This window comes from Protomyctophum bolini (assembly GCF_963924005.1).
Source record: "Protomyctophum bolini genome assembly, chromosome: 7".
In the NCBI taxonomy this organism is placed as follows: domain Eukaryota; kingdom Metazoa; phylum Chordata; class Actinopteri; order Myctophiformes; family Myctophidae; genus Protomyctophum; species Protomyctophum bolini.
The window spans coordinates 40,732,401-40,756,345 of record NC_137868.1 but is presented as its reverse complement, the minus strand read 5'-3'; the positions used below and the strand labels follow the sequence as shown (position 1 = coordinate 40,756,345).

Genomic DNA, 23,945 nt, shown 5'->3' with positions numbered 1-23,945 from the left:
TATTGGCTTATAGGGGAAGTGCAGACGCTCGAGAGGCATCCTAACCAGATGCCCGAACCACCTAAGTGGGCTCCTTTCCAGGCGAAGAAGCAGCGACTCTACTCCGAGTCTCTCTCGCGTGACTCACCCCATCTCTAAGGGAGATGCCAGCCACCCGTCAGAGAACTCATTTTGGCCGCTTGTATCCGCGACCTTATTCTTTCGGTCATGACCCACACGTTCGTATACGTTCCAGTCTGTGCAGTTCATGCTCCATCATGCTCTCAACGCTTTTGTCCTCAAAATCCCTACTCTCCCAAGAGCCGTGTTCACACTGGCGATCAGCTTTTCAATAAAATGCCACAGCCTGGTGTCAACATGCGGCTGCTCTTTGCATGCCGGGTCGACGCAGGTTCGCACAAAACTCAGGACGTGCATTACTCGAGCCATATCTGCAGGGACGACATGAGAATTCCTGAACTGTTTTACCGGGCAGTACACTGAGGTTTCTTCCACAATCCTTGTGGCTGGCACAACTCGTTTCTTCTATAGATGTGCTGCAGAATATTTATTCCTGGCTCCCCTTCCCACTGGGGAGGGCGGGGAGGGCTTTAATGCGGTCGGAAACAAGTCCATCCGAAATAGGAACCCCCCAGCCTGTGGTTGCTGCTTTTGGAGCTCACTCACCAGAGCCAGACAACCAGTCAGGTTGTCGTGCAGGCGGTACAGTAGGATAATCTCGTCTGTCGTGCAACACGACGTAGCGAGAGGCTCCATATTTCTGTACATGCATGGAGTCATTGAGGGTTGCCAGCTGGCCATAGTAGTGCAGGTCCCCCTCACCGTGCTCTAGATATCTCCATCCACTCGATGGCGTGAGGTGATCACTGGTACCCCATAGCGATGATTTGATTGGCTGAGCACGGAATGTGATGTATGATTAGAGCATTACTAGCCTCTCCTATATTAAGCTATAGTGTAGATTTTAAAAACACACCCATGTGAAGTGAGGGGCGCTCTTAACATTATATACTGTACATCCTCATACATCTCATGAACTTGAATTTATGTGATTGGTTGGTTAAATTTACATCAAATTTGGCAGACATTTTAACTAATTTCTCCTTTCATTGTCAATGGCAAATAGTGAGACGTGTGGGGACAATAGCTGTATATAGTAGGCAACAAATACACATCGAGTCAAGTTGAATTGAGCCCTTATTGCCCTTTCAGCTTAACTAAGCTTTGATCTGAATATTTACATTTATTCTGAAGTGGCGGGTGGTCTTCAGTTTTCACCCTCTGACCACTATCTGAATATACTGATTACTGAATCTAGTCATTGGCGGTACTGTAGCAGCAAGAGTGCTCACAATAGGGTATTTAACAAAGTGCAAGCTCTGTAACTGTTAATCAGAAGCCTGAGGGCACTTATAATCTCTACTATGCAATGCATTTAGCATAAACACATTTACAAACGGAATCTTTAATGCCAATTTATCAGCTTCAGCTTTAAAACAAAACGACGCAAATATGTTTTCATTTCACCGTTTATTTTCAATCAATAGGTGGATAGGAATGTGCAGAGAAAAGGAGAAAACAAATAAACCTCTCTCAACTTTCAGATGAATAACAAACATATATAACAGAACAAACAAGAAACAGATAAGGAAAAATGAACAAAAGAGATCCCAGCACAGAGTAGCATTCTAGTACTCTTCTCCTTCATCCTCCTCGTTAACACTGTCAGTGCCCACCTCTTCGTAATCTTTCTCCAGGGCGGCCATGTCCTCTCTGGCCTCGGAGAACTCTCCTTCCTCCATGCCCTCACCAACGTACCAGTGGACAAAAGCCCTCTTGGCATACATCAGGTCGAACTTGTGGTCGAGACGAGCCCAGGCCTCAGCGATGGCTGTGGTGTTGCTCAGCATGCACACTGCCCTCTGGACCTTGGCCAGGTCTCCACCAGGAACCACTGTGGGAGGCTGGTAGTTGATGCCAACCTTGAAGCCAGTGGGGCACCAGTCAACAAACTGGATGCTACGTTTGGTCTTGATTGTTGCGATAGCAGAGTTGACGTCTTTGGGCACCACATCTCCACGGTAGAGCAGACAACAGGCCATGTATTTACCATGACGAGGATCACACTTCACCAATTGATTGGCCGGCTCAAAGCAGGCATTGGTGATGTCTGCAACTGACAGCTGCTCATGATAGGCCTTTTCGGCGGAAATTACTGGTGCGTAGGTGGCCAGGGGGAAGTGGATACGAGGGTACGGCACCAAGTTGGTCTGGAACTCTGTCAGGTCTACATTCAGGGCTCCGTCAAAGCGCAGAGAGGCGGTGATTGAAGACACAATCTGGCCAATTAGCCTGTTGAGGTTGGTGTAGCTTGGCCTCTCAATGTCCAGATTCCTGCGGCAGATGTCGTAGATGGCCTCATTGTCCACCATGAAGGCACAGTCGGAGTGCTCCAGGGTGGTGTGGGTGGTTAAGATGGAGTTGTAGGGCTCCACTACAGCAGTGGACACCTGGGGAGCTGGGTAGACGGCAAACTCAAGTTTGGACTTCTTTCCATAATCGACAGAGAGCCTCTCCATCAGCAGGGAAGTGAAACCAGAGCCGGTGCCACCACCAAAGCTATGGAAGATGAGAAACCCTTGGAGGCCAGTGCACTGGTCAGCCTGAAAAAACAAATATGTGTGTCTTTAGTCAGTTTTAAAGCTTAAGTTAGCTACACAAGCTAAGCAGTTCAGTTAATAAAACATGATCAGTACTCTCACCAGCTTTCGAGTTCTGTCCAGAACCAGGTCAATGACCTCCTTGCCGACGGTGTAGTGTCCACGGGCATAGTTGTTCGCAGCATCCTCCTTTCCTGTGATCATCTGCTCAGGATGGAACAGCTGGCGGTACGTTCCTTTACGCACCTCATCTGTGATTGTGAATGGAGGATTTAAAAAGTAAGGAAATAGTTTATAGTTGTTTGCTATAATTTTGGCCCCAACAATACTGTCAATAATAATTAAAAATATTACACCTGTGTGAAGTGAGGGGCGATAATATATTAAAGTCTAACTCATGTTGCTATGATTAGGTGATGTAATGATGATGTAAAACAAACGGTGTCAAAACAAACATTAAATTATCTTTATTGTTAATGGCATTTAATGTTTGTGTTAGGGACAAGATGATGTAAATTTGCCCTTCATTGTCAATGGCATTTTTAAAAGAAACATTGAACTAAAAAAAAATTAAACCTCTCTTCATTGTCAATGGCGTTTTTAAAACAAACATTGAACTAAAAACAAACATTAAACCTGTATATAGCCTCAAAAAACAAGGGGCGCTCTTATAAATCGTACATACTATGCTATTTTGCTTAGACACTGACGTCAATAGGAATTTAATGTTTGTGTAGGACACAAATAGACACTATGCCGATTTTCTCAGACACTATGACGTAAAATTCTCCATTTATTGTCAATGGGAATTTAATGTTTGTGTAGGACAAAAATAGACTATGCCGATTTTCTCAGACACTATGATGTAAAATTCTCCATTGTCAATGAAAATGTTTGTGTAGGACAAAGTTTGTGAACATACATTAAAAGCTGGATATAGGAGGGGCTAGTGCCCCTCAAAAATAAACCTTACTAGAGGCATTTATGAATGTTAATCTCAATTTGGGGATTTTGGGGATTGAGTAGCAAGGGATTGATGATGGTCCATTTAATAAGGATACTGACCAATGACGGTGGGTTCTAGGTCAACAAAGATGGCTCTGGGGACATGCTTTCCTCCTCCAGTCTCGCTGAAGAAGGTGTTGAAGGAGTCGTCTCCACCACCCCTAGTTTTGTCACTGGGCATCTGGCCGTCAGGCTGTATGCCATGCTCCAGACAGTACAGCTCCCAGCAGGCATTGCCCATTTGGACTCCGCATTGGCCCACATGTATAGAAATACACTCACGCTGCATAGGAAGAAATTAACCCAAATTAAGACTAGAAAGCGGTACTAACAGTCTAACACACTAGTGGAGTGGAGGCTGGAGCTCCATGACATTGACATTTGTAGCATACTTGAGTTGACACACACACACACACACACACACACACGAATGTAGGATGAGGAGTGTACTTTTTTATTTTTACTACAGTCGACACGCTGCGGGCAATGGCAGAAAAAGTCACATGACGAACTAGAGCTATGAAGTTCAGTACATACGATCATTACGATGCTATCAGAACCAGACTAAAGTAAAACGAGTCATAACTGCTCTTGCACTATCTAGGTCGGGGGGGGGGGGGGCTGGCATACACTTCCTGATCCTGAACCAGCCTGGCTCCTATATCGATTTTTACCTTTTACCGCACCTCGTTTCCCAAAATGAAAGGTAGTCCTCTCTGCTCTCACGTGTTAGCAATTTTATCGGAAAATAACATTTAAGCGACGGGTTGAAACGAGCGTTTAAATCGCTTGTTTAGTTTTATGTGGAGACTTCCGGGTGGTATTTAAAATACAACGAAGAGGACTAGTGATAAATAATGTATGGTACTTGCGACGAAGGAGAAGAGACGATTAAACGGGGGTCAGAGTGGCCTCTTTTGTGTGTATGATGTACGGAAAAAAGGTAAAAATCGGTACTGCTGCCATGGCCAGATTGGCCACCGTTAGGCCGGCATTAGCTCTGGTCCGCTAGGCTGGCATAAGAAGCGGGACCTCAACTCAAACCATTTTGTCTCGTCATTTCAGACAAGAAAAGCCTGAGGGTGTCGACGTAGAACATTCTCGCGCTCGAGTATGATAAGCAATATAAATTATGACAGCTCATAAGGCGGGAATGGGAAACATAACTGTTTTTTTGGCGGAGGGGGGAGGGTAATTTAAATTAACTTTAGCATTTAAAACAACAAGTTCTTAAACACAATCGTTCCATATCTGATACATTAAATTCGAACACAAACACACAACTTGTCAGGTCTTCTATAACATCGTATTTCATATAAACAGATAGCCTTAATTAAAAGCAGCATAACGTATACGTCTTCATAAACGATTCAAAAAGTGTCAGATCGTAGTTAGTTTGAGACAAAAAGCATTTTAGTTTAGAATAGATCACAATCCCAAAACGATACATTTCTTTGTAAGCCCTAAAAGACAGCTGAGAAAGAAAGACTGCGATTTTACTCACCATTTTGTGCTGTTCTGTTATTACACCGATATGCTGAAACGCACCCTGTTATGTTGAGTAACTTCAGCGGTATGACTTGACTATCTCCAGTACAGACGTTACAGTTTGATTTCAAAAGTCTCTCTTCACGATTGGCTGCGGTGATCACGTGTACTCATCAGCCATTGGTTGGTGAGTACATTTAGCTATTTAGCTACTAATTTAATTTATACAACGTTGTTGTAACCAGTTGACACCGAGACGGGGAATTGGGGATAATCTAATGCTTTACGTTTAGAATAAGTACCGCAGCATCATAGCTTTAAACTCTTGTTTTTCTTATTATTTTGTAATAACTGTATTAGGCCTACTATCTAATTTGGCAACCTTGCATATAGATGGCAAGAAATAAACCTTTATTCATCCCTGGGGAGGGTGAAATGAATGTGTCATATAGCAAGCAGCAACAGATAAATCCCCAGCTGCATCAGAGCCCTGGTCCCTGACTCCCTGCCCCTGGTGGAAAACAACCTTATGGGTAGAAAGCAAAATGGTGTGGTGGTTACTGGTTGGTGGTATAACGTCAATGACATCCCATTTGAGGTCAGGGTCAGGTGGTGGACACTAATGTACTCGTTTTGTATAGTTTTTACCTTATATTTTGCCTTACTTTCTGTGTTATGTTATTGTTTTGTTACTTGTCAGTATTCTGGCTATAACTCCTAATATGTATTTATACTGTATTCCCCAACTGTAGGCTGCCTGCCATGTTCATTAATGTATACTGTCCATCTAAAATAAAGTAATAGTTCAGTCTTGGGAATGCTCATGAACAATAAACTTGACTGAAAACACTGAGGGCCATAAATCCATCCTCAGCACACTAAGGAGCAACATGACAGCTACAGCTCATGTGACATTCACCTGATCAGGCAGGCTCCACAACAAAGTTGGAACCACTATTATGAGAACTTTAATGCATGGCTGCACGGTTACTGACTTGTGGCTCTCAAATGAGGGCCTGATTCCAGGACTGAAATTTGAGGCATTTTAAGGATAACTCAGCACATTGATCCAGACCTATATTGATTCTCATATTCACTAAGATAACTGGCTGACTGTAAATGTACAACCAGTCATCAGTTCAGAGAAACATGTCTCCCAACAGAGCCTGTGCCAGTGCCTCTTCTGTCTCCTAAAATCGGTATTGAAGTACACATAATTTAAGGAGATTTTCATTATACATATAGTAAATAAAGACACACATACGGTATGATTTTCATTTTCCAGACATTGCATTGAATTGAACATACACTGTTGCATTATGTAAGGTTTGATCTTTTGTGGCAAAATAATGCACAGTACTACACATTCAAGCTTGATACAACTTTATTGTTTCCACCTGTTAGTACATTGAGTTTTATTTTTCAATTTGAAATAAGAATGTACTGAGCAACTCCTGTGTGAAAGTGCAACATTTTTCTGACAAAGAGCTTGCATGTATTGGCAAGCATCCCTGGCTGAATACAACTTCAAAAAGTAACTAAGGATAAATAATAAGAAAACTCAAACAGACAATATTTTGGAATGTGAACATTTCAGTTGCTGTGGCATATCGCTCTTAAGTGTAACACAGGCTCTCATGTCTTAACAGTTAAACAGACAATCAAAGTAACATTTTGGCCAAAGCAATGCCCCTCAGTGCCACCGACTAAATTTCCTTCTAGTATTCAGAATTATTATAAATATCCAACGAACATGAAAAACATAGCAGTAAGTAATTTGATGTCATGTTAATGCAAACAGCTAACTGGAAATAATGTATCAAGCATGGCCTTCTAGTACTCTTCTCCTTCATCCTCCTCTCCAACACTGTCAGTGCCCACCTCTTCGTAATCCTTCTCCAGGGCGGCCATGTCCTCTCTGGCCTCAGAGAACTCTCCCTCCTCCATGCCCTCACCAACGTACCAGTGGACGAAGGCCCTCTTGGCATACATCAGGTCAAACTTGTGGTCGAGACGAGCCCAGGCCTCAGCGATGGCTGTGGTGTTGCTCAGCATGCACACTGCCCTCTGGACCTTGGCCAGGTCTCCACCAGGAACCACTGTGGGAGGCTGGTAGTTGATGCCAACCTTGAAGCCAGTGGGGCACCAGTCCACAAACTGGATGCTGCGTTTGGTCTTGATTGTTGCGATAGCAGAGTTGACGTCTTTGGGCACCACATCTCCACGGTACAACAGACAGCAGGCCATGTATTTACCATGACGAGGATCACACTTCACCAACTGATTGGCCGGCTCAAAGCAGGCATTGGTGATGTCAGCAACCGATATCTGCTCATGATAGGCCTTCTCTGCAGAAATGACTGGTGCGTAGGTGGCCAGGGGGAAGTGGATACGAGGGTACGGCACCAAGTTGGTCTGGAACTCTGTGAGGTCTACATTCAGGGCTCCGTCAAAGCGCAGGGAGGCAGTGATCGAAGACACAATCTGGCCAATTAGCCTGTTGAGGTTGGTGTAGCTTGGCCTCTCAATGTCCAGATTCCTGCGGCAGATGTCGTAGATGGCCTCATTGTCCACCATGAAGGCACAGTCGGAGTGCTCCAGGGTGGTGTGGGTGGTTAAGATGGAGTTGTAGGGCTCCACTACAGCAGTGGACACCTGGGGAGCTGGGTAGACGGCAAACTCAAGTTTGGACTTCTTTCCATAATCGACAGAGAGCCTCTCCATCAGCAGGGAAGTGAAACCAGAGCCGGTGCCACCACCAAAGCTATGGAAGATGAGAAACCCTTGGAGGCCAGTGCACTGGTCAGCCTGAAAAAACAAATATGTGTCTTTAGTCAGTTTTAAAGCTTAAGTTAGCTACACAAGCTAAGCAGTTCAGTTAATAAAACATGATCAGTACTCTCACCAGCTTTCGAGTTCTGTCCAGAACCAGGTCAATGACCTCCTTGCCGATGGTGTAGTGTCCACGGGCATAGTTGTTCGCAGCATCCTCCTTTCCTGTGATCATCTGCTCAGGATGGAACAGCTGGCGGTACGTTCCTGTACGCACCTCATCTGTGATTGTGAATAGAGGATTTAAAAAGTAAGGAAATAGTTTATAGTCGTTTGCCATTCCTTATATCATTTTGGCCCCAACAAAACTGTCAATAACAATTAAAAAAATTACACCTGTGTGAAGTGAGGGGCGATAATATATTAAAGTCTAACTCATGTTGCTATGATTAGGTGATGTAATGATGATGTAAAACAAACGGTGTCAAAACAGACATTAAATGATCTTTATTGTTAATGGCATTTTATGTTTGTGTTAGGGACAAGATGATGTAAATTTGCCCTTTATTGTCAATGACATTTTTAAAACAAACATTGAACTAAAACAAATATTAAACCTCTCTTCATTGTCAATGGCGTTTTTAAAACAAACATTGAACTAAAAACAAACATTAAACCTCTCTACATTGTCAATGGTGTTTTTAAAACAAACATTGAACTAAAAACAAACATTAAACCTGTATATAGCCTCAAAAAACAAATCACACCAGTGTGAAGTGAGGGGCGCTCTTATAAATCGTTTTTTCTTTTGCTTAGACACTGACGTCAATAGGAATTTAATGTTTGTGTAGAATACAAATAGACACTATGCTGATTTTCTCAGACACTATGACGTAAAATTCTCCATTGTCAATGAAAATGTTTGTGTAGGACAAAATTTGTGAACATACGTACATACATTAAAAGCTGGATATAGGAGGGGCTAGTGCCCCTTAAAAAATAAACCTTACTAGAGGCATTTATGAATTTTAATCTCAATTTGGGGATTGAGTAGCAAGGGATTGATGATGGTCCATTAAGGATACTGACCAATGACGGTGGGTTCTAGGTCAACAAAGATGGCTCTGGGGACATGCTTTCCTCCTCCAGTCTCGCTGAAGAAGGTGTTGAAGGAGTCGTCTCCACCACCCCTAGTTTTGTCACTGGGCATCTGGCCGTCAGGCTGTATGCCATGCTCCAGACAGTACAGCTCCCAGCAGGCATTGCCCATCTGGACTCCGCATTGGCCCACATGGATAGAAATACACTCACGCTGCATAGGAAGAAATTAACCCAAATTAAGACTAGAAAGGGGTACTAACACACTAGTGGAGTGGAGGCTGGAGCTCCATGACATTGACATTTGTAGCATACTTGAGTTGACACACACACACACACACACGAATGTATGGATGAGGAGTGTACTTTTTTATTTTTACTACAGTCGAGATGCTGCGGGTCCTGGGCCCGGGAGAATGCGGGCAATGGCACATGACGAACTAGATCTATGAAGTTCAGTACATACGATCATTACGATGCTGTTATATCAGACCCAGACTAAAGTAAAACGAGTCATAACTGCTCTTGCACTATCTAGGTCGGGGGGGAGGGGCTGGCATACACTTCCTGATCCTGAACGAGCCTGGCTCCTATACCGATTTCTACCCTTTACCGCACCTAGTTTTCCAAAATGAAAGGTAGTCCTCTCTGCTCTCGCGTGTTAGCATTTTTTTATCGGAAAAGAACATTTAAGCGACGTGTTGAAACGAGCGTTTAAATAGCTTGTTTAGTTTTGTGTGGAGACTTCCGGGTGGTATTTAAAATACAACAAAGAAGAGTGATAAATAATGTATGGTACTTGCGATGAAGGAGAAGAGACGATTTAAACGCTTTGTTTCTAGTTATCCATAGCGTAGGGGGGGTCAGAGTGGCCTCTTTTGTGTGTATGATGTACGGAAAAAAGGTAAAAATCGGTATTGCTGCCATGGCCATATTGGCCTGCACCGTTAGGCCCGGCATAAGAAGCGGGACCTCAACTCGTCATTTCAGACAAGAAAAGCCTGAGGGTGTCGACGTAGAGTCGTAGAACATTCTCGCGCCCGGGGGGAGGGGAATTAATTTTAGCATTTAAAACAATAATTTCTTAAACACAATCGTTCCATATCTGATACATTCAATTCGACCACAAACACACAACTTGTCAGGTATAACATCGTATTTCAAATAAACCGATAGCCTTAATTAAAAGCAGCGTAACGTACGTCTTCATAAACTATTCAAAAAGTGTCAGATCGTAGTCAGTTTGTGACAAAAAGCATTTTAATTTAGAATAGATTTCTTTTTAAGCCCTAATAGACAGCTGAGAAAGAAAGACTGCGATTTTACTCACCATTTTGTGCTGTTTGGTATTACACCGATATGCTGAAACGCACCCTGTTATGTTGAGTAACTTCAGCGGTATGACTAATGACTTGCCTTTCTCCAGTACAGACGTTTGGTTTCAAAAGTCTCTCTTCACGATTGGCTGCGGTGATCACGTGTACTCATCAGCCATTGGTTGGTACGGAATACTAACTGCGTAGTTCCATGATGTCGGGAATTATTTATTACACTCCAAACAATAGGTGGCAGCAGTGTGCACAAAGCCCGATTCATACTTCGTCGCACAACGGTACCGCGCGTAAAAAATAGCCTCTGCGCACGGCCAGAGCCATCTACTCTGTCTCTATGGCTATTTAATTTAACGTATAAAACGTTGTAACCAGTTGACACCGAGTCGGGGAATTGGGGATAATCCAATGCTTTACGTTTAGAATAAGTACCGCAGCATCATAGTTTTAAACTGTTGTTTTTCTTATTATTTTGTAATAACTTTATTACTATCTAGTAATTTGGCAACCTTGCATAGTAGATGGCAAGAAATAAACCTTTATTCGTCCCTGGGGAGGGTGAAATGAATGTGTCATATAGCAGCAACAGATAAATCCTCTGATGAGTCTGACTATTCTCAGCTGCATCAGAGCCCTGGTCCCTGACTCCCTGCCCCTGGTGGAAAACAACCTTATGGGTAGAACGCTTCATGGGGTGGTACGGTTGGTGGTGTAACGTCAACGACATCCCATTTGAGGTCAGGGTCAGGTGGTGGACACGAATGTACTTGTTTTGTATAGTTTTGTTTGACCTTGTATTTTGTCTTACTTTCTGTGATATCTTATTGTTTTGTTACTTGTCAGTATTCTGGCTAACTCCTAATATGTATTTATACTGTATTCCCCAACTGTAGGCTGCCTGCCATGTTCATTAATGTATGCTGTCCATCTCAAATAAGTAATAGTTCAGTCTTAGGAATGCTCATGAACAATAAACTTGACTGAAAACACTGAGGGCCTGTACTGAGGGCCCTGTACAGTGTACACAGGAAAGGGACAGAGAAAAAAGTGCTTCCCAGATGCTCAGGTATTCAACTTGTGTGACAGTCTGCTGCAGTCCCTTGAATTGAAGTGCCCTCTGGAGGTTCCCTCGTCAGGAAGTGCCCCTCCAGCTGAATCAAGTTCCCTTGATTAGGGTGCTGGGTATAAAAACAGTTTGGAAATACACTCGCCCTCCTTGTGCAGAAACAGGAAACAGACACCATCCGTTGCCATGGTTACCATCATGCAATTGTGTTACCTGATGGTAACCATGGCAACGGGTGGTGTCTGTAATGCAATTGTGTTACCTGATATTTAGTTTGTAGTCATATTGCATTGTATCGTGTATGTGTGACATGTGGATTTCATTAATATGGAAAAAATAAATACAGCGTGACTGTCAAAAATGACATGTCATATACATCCATGGTGTTTATAAATCATTGTTAAAAGTTGTTGTTTGTGTGGTTTCATTTATAGTTTTTCACGGTGGGGGGTAAATAAAGAGCCCTTGTGAACATCAGTTGGAGCGTTGTCTATTCTGCATCAGATGAAGATTGTTTAGGAGGAGTTTATCATTTATTTGTGGTGGTAGGTCGCGGTTTCCATGGTTTCCAGCAGGGCTGCACAAGGCAATCTGTAATAGTTAAGTGTCCTATTCTTTGCCGTGGTGTGTTGTGGGTAACGATAACATCCAACACAAGGGATGCCAACCAATCAAGCATGCGAGGAATTATAGCTGTTGATGGAGTTGAATTGAATAATCTGGAGGTGGTTGCAGAGGGGTTGAGAGAGCAAAACTGGAGACTATTTTGGAGAACCCCTCCCATTCCCTGAGCTAGATGAGTAACATAAATCCGTCCTCAGCACACTAGAGCAACATGACCGCTCATGTGACATTCACCTGATCAGGCTCCACAACAAAGTTGTTACGGTTACTGACTTTTGTTTAACTTGGCATACTATGGTTGTACATCGTTAGCCTAGAGTCCGGTCTCCGGTGGCTCTCATTCAGCGTGTAAAAACAAATGTTGAATGAGCGCCTGATTCCATTTTAAGGATAACTCAGCACATTGATCCAGATACAGTAGACCTATATTGATTCTCATATTCAGTAAGATAACTTGCTGACTGTAAATTTACAAGCAGCCATCAGTTCAGAGAAACATGGCTCCCAACAGTCTGTGCCAGTGCCTCTGTCTCCTAAAATCGGTATTGAAGTAAACATAAACACACATACGGTATGATTTTCATTTTCCAGACATTGCATTCAACAACTTTTTGAATTGAACATACACTGTTGCATTATGTAAGGTTTGATCTTTTGTGGCAAAATAGTGCACAGTACTACAAGCTTGATACAACTTTATTGTTTCCACCTGTTAGTACATTGAGTTTTATTTTTCAATTTGAAATAAGAATGTACTGAGCAACTCCTGTGTGAAAGTGCAACATTTTTCTGACAAAGAGCTTGCATGTATTGGCAAGCATCCCTGGCTGAATACAACTTCAAAAAGTAACTAAGGATAAATAATAAGAAAAATCAAACTGACAATATTTTGGAATGTGAACATTTCAGTTGCTGTGGCATTTCGCGCTTAAGTGTAACACAGGCTCTCATGTCGTAACAGTTAAACTGACAATCAAAGTAACATTTTGGCCAAAGCAATGCCCCTCAGTGCCACTGACATAATTTCCTTCTAGTATTCAGAATTATTATAAATATCCAACGAACATGAAAAACATAGCAGTAAGTAATTTGATGTCATGTTAATGCAAACAGCTAACTGGAAATAATGTATCAAGCATGGCCTTCTAGTACTCTTCTCCTTCATCCTCCTCTCCAACACTGTCAGTGCCCACCTCTTCGTAATCCTTCTCCAGGGCGGCCATGTCCTCTCTGGCCTCAGAGAACTCTCCCTCCTCCATGCCCTCACCAACGTACCAGTGGACGAAGGCCCTCTTGGCATACATCAGGTCAAACTTGTGGTCGAGACGAGCCCAGGCCTCAGCGATGGCTGTAGTGTTACTCAGCATGCACACTGCCCTCTGGACCTTGGCCAGGTCTCCACCAGGAACCACTGTGGGAGGCTGGTAGTTGATGCCAACCTTGAAGCCAGTGGGGCACCAGTCCACAAACTGGATGCTGCGTTTGGTCTTGATTGTTGCGATAGCAGAGTTGACGTCTTTGGGCACCACATCTCCACGGTACAACAGACAGCAGGCCATGTATTTACCATGACGAGGATCACACTTCACCAACTGATTGGCCGGCTCAAAGCAGGCATTGGTGATGTCAGCAACCGATATCTGCTCATGATAGGCCTTCTCTGCAGAAATGACTGGTGCGTAGGTGGCCAGGGGGAAGTGGATACGAGGGTACGGCACCAAGTTGGTCTGGAACTCTGTGAGGTCTACATTCAGGGCTCCGTCAAAGCGCAGGGAGGCAGTGATCGAAGACACAATCTGGCCAATTAGCCTGTTGAGATTGGTGTAGCTTGGCCTCTCAATGTCCAGATTCCTGCGGCAGATGTCGTAGATGGCCTCATTGTCCACCATGAAGGCACAGTCGGAGTGCTCCAGGGTGGTGTGGGTGGTTAAGATGGAGTTGTAGGGCTCCACTACAGCAGTGGACACCTGGGGAGCTGGGTAGACGGCAAACTCAAGTTTGGACTTCTTTCCATAATCGACAGAGAGCCTCTCCATCAGCAGGGAAGTGAAACCAGACCCGGTACCACCACCAAAGCTATGAAAGATGAGAAATCCCTGGAGGCCAGTGCACTGGTCAGCCTGAAAGAAAAACACACAATTGTCTTAAGTGAGTTAAACATACACAAGGTACACAGTTAGCCAAGAACAACCACATCATCAGGGCGCTCACCAGCTTGCGAGTTCTGTCCAGGACCAGGTCAATGATCTCCTTGCCAATTGTGTAGTGTCCGCGGGCATAATTGTTGGCTGCATCCTCCTTGCCGGTGATCATCTGCTCAGGGTGGAACAGCTGGCGGTATGTTCCAGTACGTACCTCATCTGTGAATGAAGGTTTCAAGGAAACAGTTGACAATCATTACTCCTTTATTTTTCTTCTAGGAACATTTTAAACAGTTTAGTTTAAAGTTGTTTGGGTCATTTAATTCTGTCCCAAACAATAATAATATTTTTTAAAAACGACATCTTACTAGAAGTAATTAAAAAGGTTCACATCTGGGAATTGTGGGCTCAGGTAGTAGCTGCAAGATATTAATGATAATTTATTATTTCGATAAATGGTTAATATTCATTAGGGCTACTGACCAATGACAGTGGGTTCCAGGTCGACAAAGATGGCCCTGGGGACGTGCTTTCCTCCTCCAGTCTCGCTGAAGAAGGTGTTGAAGGAGTCGTCTCCTCCACCAACAGTCTTGTCACTGGGCATCTGGCCGTCAGGCTGTATGCCATGCTCCAGACAGTACAGCTCCCAGCAGGCATTGCCCATCTGGACTCCGGCTTGGCCGACATGCATAGAAATACATTCACGCTGCATAGGAAGAGGTAAATGAAACAAAAATGACAATTCTGAATTGTGTGATAGAAAGTATTAGGAGAAAGGTTTTAGGAAAAGTGATAAAGTATTAGCAAAAACAATGCTGTTATAGATGAGAAGCATCCTCAAAAGTCCTCTTTCTTATACAGTCTAGGTCAAACACTTCCAGAACGAGGCTGCTATTGCCATTTTGTCCCTTTTTATTACAGTAGCCGATGAAGAGCACCTTCAGCCACACTCATCGTCCCTCCTTGGCACAAGACTGAGGGACTTGGATCAGTCCTTTGTGGTGGTGGTATCAAGCTACATAACCACGCCCTCATATATTTTGTTCTCTCCTTGGATTAATGACTCCTGCTCAACTCTGTACATTTTCTCATGTACATCCCAGTAGTACACGAGCAAATGTCATCACATAAACTGTATTATGTATTTATTTTGCATACTGACTGGCAATAATGGCTTCCAATTTTTGGGGGAGGAATCCTATTTAACAAAAAAAAAGCCCCAAATCATCAACCCCAAATTTGAATGGCATACTGAGGAGCGTTGCAGAGACAAAAGGGATTTCACTTTTATACCCCTAGGGGGGCACCGCAAATGAAATAGCCTAAGGATACACAGTTTGCAAAAGTAGGTCGGGCGTGAGTCAGCAGCACATTCTCGCGATATCTAGAAACACCGCGGACGGACCATGCAATCCTGTAACTATGACGCTCACGTGAGGTGGTGACCGCGCCCAAATGAGACCGGAAGTGAGTACCATTTCGTACTAGGCGGGGAATCATTCGGGGAATGGGCTCTTTTGTCTAAAATATCAAGGCTCTTTTGTAGAGCCTACTTGGCCTTCAGGACAAGTTTATACGCCCAATTTACACTCCACTGTACGACGGTGTACTGTGGTACAATGGAGTATGTCAATTAAACTGGCGGCACATCATAGCAGATCGGAAGGCGCCGCGGGAAAGACATTTACAATAATTGTTCCATATTCTCAAGATACATTTTCCTCCAAAAACCAAACCAAACTTTTTGATAATTATTTCATCCTCTATAATAGCATTGTATTTAATATACAGACCTAGCAAAACGTAATATCTTCATAAACTGTTAAAACGTCACTTGTGTAACATACTAACATTTAACACACAGGGATGGAGGGATGGGGGGGGGGCCGGGGGGGGAAGATGAGGGATGAGGGATGAGAGATGGGGAAAAAAAACCTCGGCAATTTGTGACATTTTAAAGCTTTTGTTTGCAAAAGACGTTCCAAAACAAAACATTTCGATGTAGACAGAGACAGAGAAATAAATATTGTGATTTTACTCACCATTTTGTCTGTTTGATTATTTCACAAGTACTGAAATGCACCCGATTATGTTGAGTCACTTCAGTGAAATGAATTCCTCCAGGATGGAGTTCGAGAGACTCTCTTCACACTGGAACACTGATTGGTTGACGAGGTCACATGTACTCATCAGTCATTGGTTGATACGTAAATCCAAAGCCCAATTTATACTTCATCGCAGGGCGGTGTCGCGCGCCTCACGAGTAGCAGACCTACAAGCTCACATGGCGTCGTATCCGCGACGCGTTGTGAGCTTGTAGGTCTGGGCACGCGACAGTCGACACCTTCGTACGATGCACTATAAATTCGGTTTAATTTGTCTGCATGATGACGTGGGGACCTCTTTGTGACACTGCAAAACAGCAGATGGCAGCAGTGTGCAATAAGAGTGTAATACCACAGCGTAATAACCGTAGTTAGTTTAGTAGCTACATTCACGGTGTAGCGTTGTTAGTGTAGCGTTGTTAGTAGCTACATTCACGGTATTCAAAGCATTCATGCTTTGAATTTAGGTTTAGAATGAGATGTAAAATGTACTTAATTTGTTTTTATTTATCTTTATCCTTTTGTTGCTGAACCTGTGCCTGTCCTCGTAAGGTGCTAATAACTTTAGGCCTATTATTCCTTTCGATTTGAACAACCTTTTGTGAGATAATTAGCTTTATTGATTTGATCCACATATCCCCAGGGGAAATTCAGCCTGGTGTCATTGCAGCAACTGCAGTGAGAAATGAATATCAGTGAATATGAGAATGAATTATGCACAGTCTGTCAACACCAGAGACAGTATAATATACCTGGATGAAAATACACGTAAATCTATCAACAGTCTATGAATACATATAGGACTAAGTAGTTTCTCGTCAGTTATCCTTAACAAGCATATCTGTCAAAGTTCTGAAATGTATTTTCTTTCCCTTTCCTTTTGTTTCTCATTAAAAAAAGAATGAATACTGTACCAATTGTATAATAATGTATAACCTGTTCTTAATAAAAAACGTATTCTTCTGAAATGTACATCCAGTCCATGTGAAACTGTGCCAGCATCCATGCAGGAGTGGAGCAGATATTGCGCGTTCTATAAGTTCTCATATGATCAACTCGGTTGTGGAGCCTGAGGACTACTGGCACAAAGAGAACTGGTCAAGACACTTTGTGGTGTGCCGAGGACGGATGAGTGTGGTTGAATGTGGTCCTCATCGTCACAAGCTCATCATTGAATAAAGATGGGTTCTCCAAGACAGCATTCAGCTTCTTCCTCATCCTCCCCTCCACAACAACCTCCAGATTGTCCAGTTCAACTCCAACTCCAACTATCAAGTCAAGTCAATTTTATTTATAGAGCACATTTAAAAACAACCAAGGTTGATCAAGGTGCTGGATGAGACAAGGCATTTGGGTTTTAAAACCACCTGTGTGAAGTGAGGGGCGCTAATATATTAAAGTTCAATAACTCTTGTTAATTATAGGTGATGTAATGGTGATCTAAAACAAATGGTGCAAACACAAACATTAAACTCCATTAACAATAAAGAGACAAATTATGACGTAAGTGACACATACATTATGACAAAATGTCCCTTCATTGTCAATGCGTTTACAAAACAAACATTAAACCTGTGTATAGGAGGGGCTAGCGGCCCTCAAAAACTATAGCCTTCCTCAATACCCACAGCTATATAACCCCCCCCCCCCCCCAACATACTGTGCCACAGACACTGGCTACATACTGACATAACAGGTGCCTGTTGCACAAATTTCTCTATCCCTTCCTATTGTAGAGAGCCTCAGATTAATTTAATAATGAAGGACCCCAATGGAAACAAGCCATAATGCTTTCTTTGGTTTAAATCCTCTTAACAGACCTTGTATTGAACTGTATTTTGCCGTGCAAACGGTTTATAAAGTAGCAAATTAGCAAATCATGTGCTCAGCTACTACCTTGTGTAAAAATCAACGTCAATAGTTCCTTGTGGAGTGCATCTGACAGGTTGCTCTGCAATCTGACCTAATTGATGACTGATGAGGTAGTCTAATCCAGATCACCAGGTGGTGGTCCACATGCACCACTGAGAGTTTTATTTTACCTTTCTACAGGTGGCTTTTAATGTTGAATTATGATATAAAAGGTGTGGCAAAAGTAGCACACATTATTTAATTTATTCATGTCACCATTTCAAATACATTAGCCACAATTTAGGTTTGTATACATACCGGTATACACATTAAATACCGGTATACAGATTCACAGACCATGTTCCTATTATGGGTACTGCAAACAAAAATTCCTCACATAATTAAGGTAGGAACAAAGTTTGAGCTTTCTGTTATTCAGAAGCCTAAGGCAAGGTAAAGGGACTTCTCTTCAATCATTTCATTAAGCTTACGGTAAAAAAAGTGTGAACTGAAGTGAGGGGCGCTAATATATTAAAGTCTAACTCATGTTGATTAGGTGATGTAATGGTGATGTAAAACAAACGGTGCAAACACAAACATTAAACGCCATTAACAATAAAGAGACAATATGACGTAATGAGGCACATTATGAGTAAATTGTCCCTTCATTGTCAATGGCGTTTACAAAACAAACTAAAACTAAAGACAAACATTAAACCTGTGTATAGGACGGGCTAGCGCCCCTCAAAAAACCCTACCAGTTTCAGATTAGGTATGCAAAAAGAATGGATTCATGGTCATATTAGAAGAGTTAAGCTTTAATGCCACTTGCTGGGATTCTTTTACATACAGTTATTACATCTCAACTGCACATATATCAGTTACAGCTTGAATGCAAATGTTTATTCATTTCCCAATTACTGTACATCCAGGACTGTACAGACAGATTAAAATGTCAGATTAAGCACAAACGTGATTTAAATGATAAGCATCATGGTAAAGGAAAATGAACAGGAGGGTTATCTCAAAGAGTGGCCTTCTAGTACTCTTCTCCTTCCTCCTCCTCCTCTCCAACACTGTCAGTGCCCACCTCTTCGTAATCTTTCTCCAGGGCGGCCATGTCCTCTCTGGCCTCAGAGAACTCGCCCTCCTCCATGCCCTCACCAACGTACCAGTGGACGAAGGCCCTCTTGGCATACATCAGGTCAAACTTGTGGTCAAGACGAGCCCAGGCCTCAGCGATGGCTGTAGTGTTACTCAGCATGCACACTGCCCTCTGGACCTTGGCCAGGTCTCCACCAGGAACCACTGTGGGAGGCTGGTAGTTGATGCCAACCTTGAAGCCAGTGGGGCACCAGTCAACAAACTGGATGCTACGTTTGGTCTTGATTGTTGCGATAGCAGAGTTGACGTCTTTGGGCACCACATCTCCACGGTAGAGCAGACAACAGGCCATGTATTTACCATGACGAGGATCACACTTCACCAACTGACTGGCCGGCTCAAAGCAGGCATTGGTGATGTCAGCAACTGACAGCTGCTCATGATAGGCCTTCTCGGCAGAAATGACTGGTGCGTAGGTGGCCAGGGGGAAGTGGATACGAGGGTACGGCACCAAGTTGGTCTGGAACTCTGTGAGGTCTACGTTCAGGGCTCCGTCAAAGCGCAGGGAGGCAGTGATCGAAGACACAATCTGGCCAATTAGCCTGTTGAGGTTGGTGTAGCTTGGCCTCTCAATGTCCAGATTCCTGCGGCAGATGTCGTAGATGGCCTCATTGTCCACCATGAAGGCACAGTCGGAGTGCTCTAGGGTGGTGTGGGTGGTTAAGATGGAGTTGTAGGGCTCCACTACAGCAGTGGACACCTGGGGAGCTGGGTAGACGGCAAACTCAAGTTTAGACTTCTTTCCATAATCGACAGAGAGCCTCTCCATCAGCAGGGAAGTGAAACCAGAGCCAGTGCCACCACCAAAGCTATGGAAGATGAGAAATCCCTGGAGGCCAGTGCACTGGTCAGCCTGAAAGGAAAAGAAAGATAAAAGGAGAGGGAAAAAAAACACTTGCCTTTCAAAACTGACACACAAGCCAAGCCGTTATCAAGAATAATCAAGTCAGAGCTCTCACCAACTTGCGAGTTCTGTCCAGAACCAGGTCAATGATCTCCTTGCCAATTGTGTAGTGCCCACGGGCATAGTTGTTCGCAGCATCCTCCTTTCCTGTGATCATCTGCTCAGGGTGGAACATCTGTCGGTACGTTCCTGTACGCACCTCATCTGTAAATGGAAGGTTTTAAAGGAAACAGGTGACAATCATTTCATTGTGTTTCTTCAAAGTTTTGAAGAAAACGGTCTCCAACAATAATAATTAAATAAAAACTAATTGTCCAATTTAACATTACTTTTGGTGTTAAGTAGCTGCCTGCAAGCGGTAAATTGTGATGCTACAATGACTTAAGGTCCATACATCTTTCATTAGGGCTTACTGACCAATGACGGTGGGTTCCAGGTCGACAAAGATGGCCCTGGGGACGTGCTGTCCTCCTCCAGTCTCACTGAAGAAGGTGTTGAAGGCGTCGTCTGCTACGCCAACGGTCTTGTCACTGGGCATCCGTCCGTCAGGCTGTATGCCATGCTCCAGACAGTACAGCTCCCAGCAGGCATTGCCCATTTGGACTCCGCATTGGCCCACATGTATAGAGATACACTCACGCTGCATAGGAAGAAGTGAAAAGGAGCAAAAACTAATACATTATAATTGATTGTATACGACATAATGTAGCATTATATAGCTGCTGGAAATTTTGCATTTACAATGCTGTTACAATGCCATTAACAAAGACTAATAGTACGGCAGCCGAGAGGCTTCTTTTGTTTAAAGTGGGAAATTTGGTATATAGTCTTTTTTATTGGCCTAAAATATTGTCTATTGTACATTCATGAATCCACTTGCTGACTGGCTGTCAGTATTGAGCATGTGGCATTTATAGGGGTTTCTTTCTTGTGACCCTACCATTAATATGGCAGGAAAATGTGTCAAAAATGTCAAACTTTCCTTATGCTTTAAGTAGCATGTGACATGTCAAACTAGGGGATTTTCATTATTCTGAATCCATCCCAAGCATTAGTTTTGCACAAAAAACACTCCCTGGGCTAAAAACAGCCATAGATTTCATGACAAATGTGATGAGGTCAGCACATTTTGGGCAAGTGGCTATGGCTGTTTTTAGCCCAAGGAGTGGATTCATGAATTGTATATAGACAATATTTTAGGCCAATAAAAAGACTATAATACCACATTTCCCACCTGTCCACCTCGGCTGCCGGGCTATAAAATAAAAGAATCGGAACTCACAAAGTCCTCGTCAACAAAATAACACTACACAGGGTATGTTAATACATCCCATGCAGACAGTGTTACACTAAAAGGCCATGTCATATTTAGTGTAGCAGACCCAGTGAGCCTACAGCCTTGATTAGAATAACTTAGTGTAGTAACACCTGCACAGGATAGGCTATCAATATGGCTACTGTGGGAAAAATCTACCGTTAACTACAACATGCTGTAGCCTACACAACTAAATCTAACACACCCATAACCCATTATGGCTGATAGATGGGGAAAATGCTAAATATATAAATGTGTTTTGAATTTAGGCTTAAATGTTGTCTATACTACCTTTAATTAGTACACTGTAGCTAAGCTATATGATACATTTATAAATGAGGGCGTTACATTTAGTGTGTTTGAGTGCGAAACTGCAAGTGCTGACTAGGCCTATCCGGCTAAAGCCTAGCCTACTATGCTTGGCCAGCGAGGCACACCAAAAATCTAGCCGCATCTATGACCTCATCGCTCGCTCACTCAGCATCAGCAATGCATGGGTGGGGTGGGTGAGATGGGCGTAACGCGAACCTAAATCTTGTCTAATAAAATAGTACCCTACCCATTATTGTTTTTTCCCGGCTACATTTGCCTGCATTATATTACATTTAATACAAAACTACAAAATGTGAATGCTCCATCCCATGAAACGAAAGAATTGACATTTAATAGTCGCAGTCAATTTGTGACCAAATTAAAGCATTTTGCATTTTGGTTTCGAATAAATCACCACAAAATGAAAGAAATAGAGAAAGAATTAAAGGACTTGATTTACTCACCATTTTGTCTGTTCGATGCTGAAACCCACCTCGTTCTGTTCACTCACCACGCACCCGCTTCCACTGTTATCAATTGACAAGACCGCAGTAATCAGTTCGGATCACCACCGGCTGTATGACTTCCTCCAGAGAGGCTAGATTTATATACTTCGTGGCGGCTGTGTCGCGCACCAAAAATAGACGATCTACAAGTTGATACTGTTGATTGGCTTGTAGATCGGCAATTAATCGCGACACTTGACTCTGCTTTCACAGTTTTATTTCAAACGTATGCCGTATGCACTGACTCGACTGGCTCTGGTTAGACCTTAGAGTATAGTGTGAAGAGAGTCTCTCGAACTCTTAGAGTATGGGTTAGACTCACTGGGATTGCGGTTTGAGTTTGACGCATCTGTGTCTAGCGGATACGGAAACGATAGCGTGTGTGTGTGAGTGTGTGTGTGTGTGTGTGTGTGTGTGTGTGTGTGTGTGCGCGTGTGCGTGTGCGTGTGTGTGTGAACTTTCTGTTCTGGTTGGTCGAGGAGACAAGAACTAATAATGATTACTAATAATGCTATTTATTAGACCTGCATGTGTCCTGCCTGTCAATGTCAAATGTGTATGATCTGTGAATTATAAAGTTTATTTTGGCAAAATAAAGATTCTATCAAATATTAAGTATAGCAGGCCTACTAGTAGTAATAACTATAATAACTAAGGACTGCCGCCTATTATACATTAATCAGAAGGAGTACGTATTTTAAGTATGTGGTTAAAATGGTGGGCCATTTACACAGTGGTAACACAGGAGCACGTGGCAGGTTGCTACAGGCAAATAACCGACTGCATAGACTAGAGAACCCTCCTGCCGCCATCCCCAACAAATGCCTTCTAGTCGGTTTGACCCCCACCAGATGGAACCAGCTGGGGTCAGTATCACCTGAGGAGACGAACAGTATACCAACATAAACCAGTCAGAGGCTGCACCACCTGGGGAGGCCAGTACGCATCTTGGAGGATGATGTAAGGCTGATGGCATCCCAGGCTGTGTCCTAAAAGCATATACCGGTATATGCAACTATGGGCATCTTTCCAACCTCTCGCTCTCCCAGGCCACGGCATGGGTCCCACAGGCTTCAAAATGATCACCACTGTGCCCCATTCCTAAGCACTCCAATCAAGGTCACAACTCACGTGCCTGAACAACTGGAGAACCCCAATAGTCAACAAATGCTTTGAAATGAAAGGCTTTTGCCTCTGATGTTGCAGTTTGCATAACATCATTTGATTGATTGATTGATTGATTGATTGCTTTATTAACAGTTTACAAAAAGGTGTATAGTGGTACGATTATACAAATGGTGCTAAAAGGATGACACAAAAAGGAGGGCTTGTTTCCATTGTGGTCCTGAATCAAACAGATCCACCGATGACACAATCAGCATGGCCCTTCAAACTACCCTCTCTCACCTGGATGACAGACAGCTGAGCTGAAGGACAAATATGTCCGTATGTTTGTTGTCCGTCCGTAACATACACACTACAGCTCAGTTTTTAACAAATTTGGTTCCAAGTTCCAACCAGGCTCGACAGCTCAGGGACCTCCAGCACACCCAGCCGTGCATGGGTCTGCTAGCTCTTTCCTGACATAACATAATTGTTTGCC

The 23,945-nt window shown here is 43.2% G+C and overlaps 4 protein-coding genes across 4 annotated transcripts; all 4 read right to left on the bottom strand.

Annotated features, from left to right (window-relative positions):
- Nucleotides 1-1,515: 1,515 nt before the first annotated feature.
- LOC308319141 (tubulin alpha chain-like) lies at nt 1,516-3,954 on the bottom strand (the record flags this gene model as incomplete). The annotated part of the gene is made up of 3 exons (XM_080769006.1): nt 1,516-2,663; nt 2,763-2,911; nt 3,726-3,954. The coding sequence occupies 3 exons, from the start codon at nt 3,952-3,954 to the stop codon at nt 1,689-1,691; spliced, it is 1,353 nt and encodes a 450-aa protein (XP_080625132.1). The 3' UTR covers nt 1,516-1,688.
- A 2,565-nt stretch (nt 3,955-6,519) lies between these two features.
- On the bottom strand, nt 6,520-9,243 carry LOC308318797 (tubulin alpha chain-like; the record flags this gene model as incomplete). The annotated part of the gene is made up of 3 exons (XM_080768427.1): nt 6,520-7,961; nt 8,059-8,207; nt 9,015-9,243. 3 exons carry the CDS (start codon nt 9,241-9,243, stop codon nt 6,987-6,989), a joined length of 1,353 nt encoding a protein of 450 aa, XP_080624553.1. The 3' UTR covers nt 6,520-6,986.
- A 3,479-nt stretch (nt 9,244-12,722) lies between these two features.
- Nucleotides 12,723-14,897, bottom strand: LOC308318385 (tubulin alpha chain-like; the record flags this gene model as incomplete). The annotated part of the gene is made up of 3 exons (XM_080767918.1): nt 12,723-14,164; nt 14,256-14,404; nt 14,669-14,897. 3 exons carry the CDS (start codon nt 14,895-14,897, stop codon nt 13,190-13,192), a joined length of 1,353 nt encoding a protein of 450 aa, XP_080624044.1. The 3' UTR covers nt 12,723-13,189.
- Nucleotides 14,898-18,958: 4,061 nt separating this feature from the next.
- Nucleotides 18,959-20,855, bottom strand: LOC308317832 (tubulin alpha chain-like; the record flags this gene model as incomplete). Its single annotated transcript, XM_080767131.1, has 3 exons — nt 18,959-20,158; nt 20,265-20,413; nt 20,627-20,855. 3 exons carry the CDS (start codon nt 20,853-20,855, stop codon nt 19,181-19,183), a joined length of 1,356 nt encoding a protein of 451 aa, XP_080623257.1. The 3' UTR covers nt 18,959-19,180.
- Between the last annotated feature and the right edge of the window lie 3,090 nt (nt 20,856-23,945).